Source organism: Chrysochloris asiatica, unplaced genomic scaffold, assembly GCF_000296735.1.
Source record: "Chrysochloris asiatica unplaced genomic scaffold, ChrAsi1.0 scaffold00403, whole genome shotgun sequence".
NCBI lineage: Eukaryota > Metazoa > Chordata > Mammalia > Afrosoricida > Chrysochloridae > Chrysochloris > Chrysochloris asiatica.
The window spans coordinates 1,060,806-1,072,254 of record NW_006408921.1 but is presented as its reverse complement, the minus strand read 5'-3'; the positions used below and the strand labels follow the sequence as shown (position 1 = coordinate 1,072,254).

The window sequence follows — 11,449 nt, the reverse complement described above, 5'->3', positions numbered from 1 at the left end:
TGAGGTCTCTTTCCCTCCTTACAGCCCTCTCCTTCTCTTTCCTGTGTTAAAAAACACAGGAACAAAAAGCAAACAAGAAAAGTTCAAGGCCTGCTCTTGGGCTGAGTATCTGTCAGCCGCTTAGTTTTAAGTGGGTACTGTCTCTTTAAATTTCGAAGAGATCTATGCACATGCATCGTAGAACTCTCTGAGGGTGGGGCTGGAGTATCCAACAGCTCAGGCACCCCTATAGTCACCAGAATGGAGGTACGCACACAGCAAGGGACCAACGAAAAGATACCGAAAAAAAAAAGAATGTCCACACCTGTATCTCTGCGGCTCTGTCAGACATCCGTGGCTGCTCTGTTCCTTTCCCCACTTGGCCCCACACAAAATGGCGGCTCCTGGAGCAACTGAGCGTCCCAAACCAGGAAGCAATTGATTTCTTGCTTCTGCCACAAACTCCCCAGCTGTAAGTCTTTCAATCTTCTAGATATTCCTTTATTTGTGGTTCCGAGTACTGGGACCATTTCCTGAGCCTTCTTGGTCCTGTATTCTGTGTTGTTCTCGGTAGAGCTCGTCACTACACTTCCACCCGATCTGCCATCTTTTTCCGGAAGTCTATAATGCCTACTTTTAAGGAAGGTTGTTGTTATTGTTAATTGCCGTCGTGTTAATTCCAACCCATAACGACCCTGAACAGGGCTTCCAAGGCTGAAAATCTTTACGGAAGCAGAAAGCCTCATCTTTCTCCCGCAGAGCAGCTGGTAGTTTTGAACTGATAACCTTGCAGTTAGGTGGAAATAAAAAAGTAACTGTATAAATAAGAGATACTAGGCTCATTGGATGTTTATAGAGAGCTTTATGTAGTTTAAAAAATAGTAGTGTTGGTTAGACATTAATCATTTTCATTGTGGTTTTTAAATTTTTGATACCAGAAATTGCTCTAAAAATGTCAATCGATGAGCTTCCCTTTGGATAATCTTGCATCTCAGATTTGACTGAATTACTGTTGTATCTATGTAACCTGGGCTTGGATGACTTCCAGTCCAGGTAATTTAAATAGAATTGTAACTCATGAAATTGAATTGAATTTATCATATACCTCATTCTCTGAATACTCATTCAGTTTTGTTTGTTTTTTTTTTTTTTTATTGTGAACTGAGTGGAGGCTTACAGAACAGATCATCAGTTTTACTTTCAACAAATCATATGCTTTTCTTCATTACAGTGATTGCAGTCCCCTCCGTGTACCATCTGTTAACAATATTTACCTCTGTTCACTTTGTTGCATTCCTCCCTGTGTCTTCCATTACCTTCATCTTTCCTCTGCCAGCCTCCCTCTTGTTATTTATTGCCTGCCTCATCACCCATGTTAACACGTGTCTACCCACTAGCAACTGAAATATCACCAGCACCAGCACCAAAACTCAACCATTGTTAGCATTTCTATGTATTTCTTTATCTTCTCAATTTGTTACAAAAATTGATTTTTATCTCCTGCTTTTAGGACTGCCTTAAGGAAGTACTGGAGATTGTGGAACTGGGTATCTCAGGAAGTAAGTCCAAAAATAGTGAGCAAGAGGTCAAGTACAAAGGAGATAAGGAGCCAAACCCTGCATCGATGAGGGTAAAAGATGCTGCTGAAGCCACCCTAACATGGTATGAAAATGACCACAGGAATTATGTAGGATTAGCTATGATACATGAGCATCTCCTTTCTGACTTTTCAGTATTTTGTAGCTCAACCCTTTGTTGTTGTTTTTAAGTGCTGTCAAGTTGGTTCCAACTCATGGGGACCCTGTATGAGGAGCAGCCGGTGGGTTTGAACTGCCAACCTTGTATTTAGCAGTCAATACCACATCAGGACTCCTCAACTCCTTTAGAATACTATTTTCCCAGGTGTAAAATGCAAAGGAGATGCTCCTACCTGGTTTTTTGTTTTGTTTTGTTTTGGAGGGGTAGGTCACGGGGGAGAAGGGCAGGGGATATAGTGGTGGACCAGTAAGAAAACAGTGGCTGGGAACTGAGAGTTTGGATCTTTCTTTACTATTCTAGTTGACATGAGCTCAAGTCATACTGTGTTAAAGCTAGAAAGAATTTTGGTGAGCCTTACTCGATTCCCTTCATTTTGATGGCTGAGTGCATCTGTCTCTGCTAGTTCTCCTGCTTCCCAATTCAGTGAACTGTATTCTCTGTCACACCATTTACATTGCACATCAGAGTTTTTTTCAGCCACCTTCTTGTGGTGTTTTCTGTTACAGCAACACTGGGTAACACATTTGCCATGTTTATCCTCTAATTTTGGGATGCTTGAACCTGCAAGGTGACCTGTTGCATTTTAATTGTTAGAAACATAAACTGTCTCCCACTTTAACCTTATACCCATTGGTTCTAATTCATATTTCTGGCAATGAGATTCCTTTTTCCAGTAGAAGTGGTATCTGAAGACAGAGGTCATGTTCTCTCTAACTCATTTCTGCCAGTACTTTCAACTAATTTTCCATATTACATGGATTCAAGTTCTCTTATCATCCTGGTCATTTTCCTCTTGGTGTAAATTGGTATAGATTTTAGTACATATCTCTTAAAGGTGGTTTGCTAAGTACAATATTCTAGATGTTATCTGACCTTGAAACTTTGTAGAATATTATACTTTCATTAAAATCTTCTCGAAGATTTGCATTGGTGGTATGACCTAAATCAGGTGAAGTCCTTGAGTCTTTTTCATGTGTATCTTCATGACTTTCTCATCTTGTACTTATTTGTCTTGGTATCTTGGATTTAATGCACAGAACTTTACATTTAAACCTTAAATTTCATCATGTAAGACTTACCTCATTATTTTTAGTCATTTAATAGTTTGTCTTTTTTAGTCCCAGTTCTTAGACTGGCATGTTATCGATGCAGCTCAATTTTTGGTAAGTTGCAGACCTAATGTGCCTACCTTCTGAATCCTAATCAAAGATACTTATGAACGTACTGAGTAGGAGAGTCCAAGGATAGACTCAGAGTATATCACCAGAGATGTGTCTTCAAATTCACAGGGACTTTTAAATGTTGCCCACAAGTTTATCATGAAACACTGAAATACTACTTATATCGTGATTTGAGAGACATTTATCTGCTGTCCCAGTCTAGTTACTGTCAAGAAAAGAAAATGTGGTTAGGCTAGTAAGATTTGATCTCAGTGACCTGTTCCCTTGCATGTGACCCATTTGTCATTGTTTTGGAATCTTTCATGAAACTTGGGCAAGATCACTTAGTCCTTAGGCGTTGTTACAGCCAAAGCCACATTGTTATTGGACAGCTGTGTGTCTTTTGTTTCCCACAAACCCTTAGTTTTCCTGGTCTTAAAATGCTTAGAACAGTCTTACTTGTAGGATTAGCAAAAATGGAAGAAAAATAATTTGTTGAGCAGTGCTGATTCTCATAATCAGAACTGTTTGGGTTTAAATATTAGAATGAAACAGGATAGGGAAAGGCCACTGGAGTTCTTTGAGCTGAGGATTGAGATGATAAAAGTGGTGTTTGGGGAATATTTGTTTTCCAACTGATGTGATTATGAAGGGTCATGTGATATTAGGACCCAGGATAAAAATCTTTGTTTTAATTATAAAACAGTGTGCCTCAGTTTTCTCATTATAAAATGGGAATAAAACCAGTACTCACCTCATAGCGTTGTTGTGATAACTAAATGAAATCATTTATGCAAAGTGCTTAGAACAGGACCAAGCACAGTAAGTGCTACATTATTGCTGTCCATGGAATGTATGTAGATATCTGTTTGGATAGGAGCATTTCTGAATGTTAATGCTTCAGTTGAATTCTAGTTTATAAAACATTTTTTCCCATATATTCATTTTATAAGGATAATAACTCTGTGACGGTGACATGCAATTATTAGTGTCTCAAGTTCCTAACTGGTAAAATGAGGATAATTATCTATTCATAGCCAGTCCTAGTTTCTGGTCTCTTAATGATTATGTATTTCTTCTGAACCTAAATTTCTTCTTCTGAAAAATGAGGTTTAGCTCGTTTCTAGGTTCTTTTCTAGGTCTAGAATTATTTACTGCTTTGATATTTTATGGCTTGTGTCATCATGAAACTTGAAACACACAAGATGAAATTTTAAAATTTAATCTCTTGAAGCTTTATGTTTTGGAAGCATGGTTAATCAGGTTCCTTGGATAGTAGACTCTGAGAGAAAGAAATCTGCTTACAAGCAGTTTATTGAAAAGTGTTCTCAGCATAACCTCTGTAGGGGAATGAAGGAGACAGAATTGGGTAGGGTGAGGAATTGAACTGTGATTGAACAGTCTGTCAGGGAGCTTCTCAGAATTCTGTCAAGTTGGCCGAGGGAGCTGGAACTTATACTCTGGCATCAACCAGTCATTGGTATTAAGTGAAGTCATTCTTATGACTGAGGACAAGTCCTGGTGTTGGATGAAGTTCTCATTGACTGAGGACAAGTTCCGGAGAGGGACTCAACTGAAAACTATGGCCACCATGTCCATGCATCAGGGGGAATGGGTCTTTTGGACAGCACACCTGGCATTCACTCCTGGTAGCAAATCTGATCTAGAATGGCTGGTAGCAAATCTGTTCACAGCATGGCTGTGCTTAGTTAAAATCAGAAGACAAGAAGGACACACTGGCACATGAGGTAAATTTAAAATTTTGCTTTGGGATTAACTGTTATCTTTTCCATTCTCCATAGTATCATGCAGTTGCTTGGCGCATTTCCTTCACCCAGTGGTCCTGCCTCTCCTTGTAGTCTGGTGAATGAGACCACGTTGATTAAATATTCCAGATTGCCCACCATAAACAAGCATAGTTTCCGGTACTTTGTCTTGGATAACATTGTCATCCTGGCAATGCTGGAGCAACCTCTTGGAAATGAAGAGAGTAAGTTTTAGCACTTTGAGCCTTTTCCACTGCTATACCAGCATGTTCATCAGTACTATTAAACTGTTGCCGGAAATAGGAAAAGAAAGACTACAAGTTAAGTAATTTTGCATTTGGTAAAAAGACTTCTCGCTGTGTTACAATAGCAAGTGAAAAATAGAGGCTCAGAAAATAAGAGTATGTGTATTAAACAGAATCTTTTAAAGGTCCCTTATCCATGTCTGAAACATCAGAAAATGTCTCTATAATTCTATTAAGAATATTATTTTAATAAGGTATTTCCTATGTTAAAAATTGTCACTCTTCCCTTCCTCTTAAACTTTGGATCCTGCCCTTCCTCTGTTTTGTTCCTTCATATTGTCCTTTTCAGTTATTGGTGTCACCCAAACAGGTTGAAAATGTGAGAAATAGTTTTTGCCTGCGCATTCCTCTCACTTCCATATATAATTGGCTTCCTAGTTTCTACCTGTCCAGTGATTTTTTTATCTTTCTTTTCCTCTGTCTTCCTGCCAGCACACTCAAAGTCAGATCCTTATTATTTCTTACCTTGATTATTGCATGTGCTTCCTACTTGATCTGATTCCTGCCAGCCTTGCCAGTTCCAACATGTGTTTACCCTTTATCTCCATTCTACGTGTTACTGTGCTACTGCTGCCACCATAATATTTATCCTCAAGTTTAGATCTGACCATGCCCATGCCCAACTGAAACCCTTCAGCGATTCTCCATTGATACGAGCATGCTGTTTCCTCCCTCCGTCCCTCATTAGAAACCATCTCAAGGTATATGATTACTGGGCAACCCAACTACTCACAGTATGTTTTATCCTGATGGTAATTGGCATTAGCCAGTATGCAGAGGATACATGTCCTCAGAGCCTTAATTACAAGGGAGACATAGGGAGTGAAGATTACAGAGCCTGTGGGTATAAAAGGACCCAGGACTGTTGTACAGCACCCTCATTTACAGGTGAAGGAACTGTAAATGTGCTCAAAGTTACTTGAGAAGTATAGGATGTGGCTAGGACTTGAAGCCAGGTATTCTGAATCCCAGACATGACTGTCACACAGTGATAGGATTTACTCACCTTTGCAAAGATGAACAGGATATTAGAGTCTCATGCACTTTCTATTGAGTATATGTAAGTTGTTGTGTTCAGTGCCACCAAATTGGTTCCAACCCATAGCAACCCTGAATAGGGTTTCCTATGAGCGACTGGTGACTTTGAACCACTGACCTTGCAGTCTAGCTCATTAGCCCACAGCACCATACTAGGAGTCCTATGTGTAAGCAGGATCACATAACCTACACAGTGAAAGTGAGCTCTTTCCCTGTAGTTTGGGGATGTATGAATGCCTGTGCTGTATGTATGTATGCTGTATGTATAAATGCACTTTCCATCACGCTGTGAAAATATAGTGTCTTGAATATGAATCAGGTAGGACCTTTTATCATTACCCAACTCCAGAAGTGCTGGCTCCAAGTCTTGCCTGCAGGCACCTCTTCTTTTTCTACCCGAGGTCTCTGGGCCTTTTTTCCTGGTCTTTCTCTGCCTATTACTCATAACTCCTCCAGTCTGCTTCTCCAAAAGAGGACATTGGGATTTTTTTACCTCCTTAGGCTTGCTGGCCACAGTTTTCCAGGTCTCCTGACCCTCATCCCATGTGTTGTTTTTGTTGTGTGCTGTGGAGTCAGTTCCGACTCATAGTGACCCTGTACAGGGTTTCCAAGGCTGTAAATCTTTATGGGAGCTTTAGAAAGCCTCATCTTTCTCACATGGAACAGCTGGTAGTTTCGAACTGCTGACCTTGCGGTTCACAGCCCGATTAGTAACCACTACGCTACCAGAGCTCCTTCTCATCTCTTGTAGTTTTTATTATATACAAAGGTTACCGAAAATATAAACCATTGAAATTTTGTATTTTTACAAGAACATTTACATTGTTTATTGTAATAGTTATAACATGAGAAATGAGAGAGAGAAGAGTTACCAAGTTTGACTTCACACCCGAGACAAAAGGAAGGAATGAGAAGAAGGATCTGGGTCCAGCCTGAGTCCTCTACTCCCAGTCCCACCCCAAGCCCTCCACTTCTGGGTTGGAGCAGTACCTGTGCTGGCTGGTAGCTTGCAAAGCCATGGGGGAAAGTAGCATCAACACTGCAGACACCGAGTGTGGCGTGTCTTTCTGCACTTTACATCATTCCCAGTGTCTGAAGTTAAGAGGGCTTGCTAAGGTGGTGGTAGTGGTGAAGTGCTCTTGAGTCGGTTCTGATTCATAGCAACTCTGTGTGGGCTTTCTGAGGAATGACTGGTGGTTTGAACCCACCAACCTTGCTGTTAGCAGTCTGGTGCTTATCCTGCAGTGCCACACCAGGACTCCTTTGGTAGTATTTCCCAAATAAGTATTAACTGTACCTTGGAGGTTTGTGAGCTGATGTTAGTCGATACAGTGGTAAACTTACATACTTTTAAAATATGTGATGAACACATCAACCTTATGGATTCCCTTTTTAAGGTAATGATACACAGTTTCCTTAAAAGGGAAAAAGAAAAAGTTGTTGACTTAAAATAATGGTTTTTATGGCACATAGTGTGACAGAAATCACAAAGTATGAAATCGAAAAGACTAAAACATGGGAAACACGATGCTAGGATTTTGATTATTTACAGCTCCGTAGTTGATAACAGCTTTAATTAGTAGTTGTCTGAAATAAAAACTTGTGCACAAATATTTTATTCTAGATGATTTTTTCCCTTCTGTCACTGTCCTGGTCCGGGGAACATCTGGAAGACTTGCTTGGGCACAACAGCTCTGCCTTTTACCCAGAGGAGCAAAAGCAAATCAGAAGGTATCCATCAGAGTTACAGGGAAGTGACTAAGAGTATGTGTGTCTATGTGTGTGCTGTCATTTAAAGGTGTTAAATAACATTCTAAGCAAAGTCACACAGAGAAACTACATATTTCTGATACCTAGCCAGGTTCTCAGTCAGTGGGTTCCTGTCAGAATTAGGAGCCCAGAATTCCAGACCTTCTGAACCACTTGTGAAAGCTCCCAATGCTCTCCGGGGGCTTCTTATGGTCACTTACGATCAAGAACTACTACTCTGACCAGTGGCCCACAAGTTTGGTTTTTGTTTTGCATTAAAAGTCAAGTGCATGTCATAAGTGAAAAAAATTCAGCCAGAACCCTTAATGTCTATGGCAACAAATGTGGTTTCAAATGGTTTTATATGATTTCTTTCTGTATAACATGGTAACATTCAAGGGAATCTTTAAAGGTGCAGCAGTTTATTTTATAGTTTTTATGTTTTAATTATACTAAAAATACTTATGGAAGAAAAGTTGGAAAATGTAGATAATAAAACAAGTGTTAAATTACCTATACTTTCATTTTCTAGAGGTAGATGTTGTTGTTGTTAAGTACCATGGAGTCGGTTCCAACTCATAGTGACCCTGCACAGGGTTTCCGAGGCTGTAAATCTTTACAGGAGCAGAATGCCTCATCTTTCTTCCGTGGAACCGCTGGTAGTTTTGAACTGCTGACCTTGAGGTTGGCAGCCCGACTCGTAACCACTGCACTACTAGAGGTAGATAACCACCATTAACAGTTTAATGTACTTCCTTTTTATCTTTTTTTTGTTTCTATATACTGTAACACTTGAATAGAATGAATCATTTTCATATACCTCTCTTTTTATTTATTGTACTGCACTGTCAGCTTTTATTTATGGTACTAAAAATATTTTTAAAACATGACAATAAATGTTAACATCATCTATGAAAGTAAAACTTGCAAAATTGGAGCATGTGTCTAGAAGTCATTCAACATCTTAGATGTCTTGGTACAGCTGATGTGTTTTTAATCTTGTGAGAGGCACACTGCTTTTTCTTTCCTAGTGCTTTGCAGATCACATTCTGCCAGTATCTCTGTAAGCCACTAATTAGCATTAAAGACTGAGAAGGAAGGGGATCAGGAAAGGAACTAGTATATATTGATAGTTTAATATATGCCATGTACTTTTTATTTTAATCCTCACAACAATCCTTTGATGGCGTGTTTCCAATTTTCAGATGTGAAACTGAAATCATGCAGCTAATATACATTAAGTCAGGGATTTGGAGCCACGGAGGCCTCGATTCAGTGCCTGTGCTCTTTCAGTCATGCCATGCTAGCATTGTACTTGAACTCTCTCTAGAGGTGCTCAGTGGACCTAAACTGATATTCTATGGAATGACTGAGCCGTTGAGAAATAAAGGAAGCTTGAGCCCTAAACCTCAAATACCTTACCCATTGACTTGGGCAGTATAGGTCCAAAGCTCATTTATCAGTCATGAGATCTATATAGTAAGTTGGTAAATGTATTCATAAGGATAAGATAGGATTGAGTAGACCGAAAATAAAAAATCATAGTGTAGCACTTCTGGTAAGGTTAAGTTTAAAACCCACTATTTTGTAGGTAGGGTATTCAATATTTATTCTGCACATTTTGGTTTAATGTATCAGTGTAGCCAACAAAAGCCCTGTGACTGAAACATTGTAAAATGATATTACAGAAGTCTCACAGGCTTTGGACCCCTAGGAAGTGGAAGAAAGCTGCTAAGAAAGACTGGAGATAACCAGAGATGAACACGGTCCAGTTTAGAGTTTGATTTCCGCTCATCCTGGCTTCCTTCATTGTAAAAGACATTGCAGATTCTTAACTGAATTCCTGTGACATACAGCGTTCTAGGACAGTGGGCATCTAAGAGACCAGGGAAATACATATTATTAAACTTGGCTGTTGGGCCATTTTAATAAACATCATGTTGTTTGATTTATTTTAATAGCTTTTTGTGCCTGAACCTCGTCCAGTTCCTAAAAATGATGTTGGATTTAAATATACTGTGAAACATCGACCATTTCCTGAAGAGGTAGACAAGATTCCTTTTGTGAAAGCAGATTTGAGCATTCCAGATTTGCATGAGATCGTCACTGAAGAAGTAAGATGAATTGTTTTTCTTTAGCCATTGTTAAGGGAAAGAATATAAACATTCTTAAATGACTTCCACAGGAAGCCCTGGTGGCACAGTGGCTAAGCACTTGGCTGCCAACTGAAAGATTGGCAGCTCCATAGGAAAAAGATGTAGTGGTCTATTCCCATAAAGATTACAGTCTAGAAAATCCTTTGGGACATTTCTAATCTGTCCTGTTAGGTTTCTTGAGTTGGAATCTCCTTGACAGCAACAGGTTTTAATTAACTTCCATGGTCAAAACACTGTCTTTGGTGTTACTGGAGGTCATTCATAAGATGATCTGGGTCTCTCATTCAAGAGGCTGATTGAAGATAATTGGATGAACATAGCTTAGAGATGTTACTGGGTTGCTTTGGTCTGGGTCATGGTTGGTTTCAGTAGTGTGCTAACATGTGCAAACTCTTATGAAGGAGATTTGGAGAAGAGAGATCAATTCAGGGACTTAGTATGACAGTTCAGACAGGGGAAAGGAAGTACTATTACACCAATACTTAAATATGTGAAATAGATTAAGGAGGTAGTCCAGTCAATGTTGGATTGAGGAGGGATGGGAAAGAGCCAAAGAACTTTAGATTTTGGTCGTGATTGCACAGGAATATGGACATTAAGAAGAGGACAGGATGTGATTTTATATTTAACTTTTTATTGTGAATTGAGCAAAGGTAAACAGACATGATCATCAGTTGTACTTTCAACCAATCATAACGTTTTGTTTCATGTCAATGGTTGCATTCCCCTCCCTGAAACAACAGTTACCCTGCTTCCATCCTGGCTTCCCTTTTGCATCTTGTTTTTCACAAATGAACAAAGCAAAAATATTTGATGTACACATACAAAACAAGAAATGTATATTTATTTAAATGTCCAAAAGGCACATTTTTCAAACCAGCCTCCTGCCTGCAGGCACACAGCCTTTCTCAGTCTATGGGCCTTGAGTCGTCAGCTGCTCTGTCTCTCTCTGCTATTGCCTCTGCCACTAGAGGACAGGATTTTAGATTAATTTCCCTTTTAATGTATTAATCTCTTAAGAAAAGAGGGTATTGTAGGAAGTGGATATTTCAGGGCATGGGAGAATGTAAGGGCAAGACAGAGGTGGTTATTTTGTCGAATACTGAACAGATTGGGGAGGATGAGAACTAAGAAAATCCTCTGAGGGCAGGTTCAGGAATGTATTGAAGGGAAAGGCAGAGGATAAAGGTCTTGAGGGATGAGTGTTTAATAAGGGAGAAGCAGTGACTTTAAACTGTGCTGTTAGCACTAAATGGTGGGGCACAGAGTGGATGGTGGCGTAAGAAAATAGTCTAAACTCGACGGCACTTAACAACATCTCCAACAGATGGAAAACCTGTTGAACTAGCTTTAAAAATCATATTGAGACAACAAACAAGATGGCGGATCGGGTGGATGTATAGCAGAGAGCTCCGCCAACAACAACACAGAATACCCGACCAAGCAGGTTCAGGGGATGGTCCCAGAACTCTGAACCACATATAAAGGAATACTTAGAAGGTTGGAAGGCTCACAGCTGGGGGAATTTGTGGCAGAAG

General features: G+C 39.6%; 1 protein-coding gene across 1 annotated transcript in view; it reads left to right on the top strand.

Moving 5' to 3' along the window:
- RALGAPB (Ral GTPase activating protein, beta subunit (non-catalytic)) overlaps positions 1-11,449 on the top strand; it is a 137,172-nt gene that overhangs the window by 81,976 nt on the left and 43,747 nt on the right. Inside the window, exons 17-20 of the mRNA XM_006876640.1 lie at positions 1,490-1,641; positions 4,700-4,887; positions 7,631-7,737; positions 9,717-9,869. Coding sequence (XP_006876702.1) covers positions 1,490-1,641; positions 4,700-4,887; positions 7,631-7,737; positions 9,717-9,869 — 600 coding nt within the window. The remainder of the gene's footprint in view (positions 1-1,489; positions 1,642-4,699; positions 4,888-7,630; positions 7,738-9,716; positions 9,870-11,449) is intronic.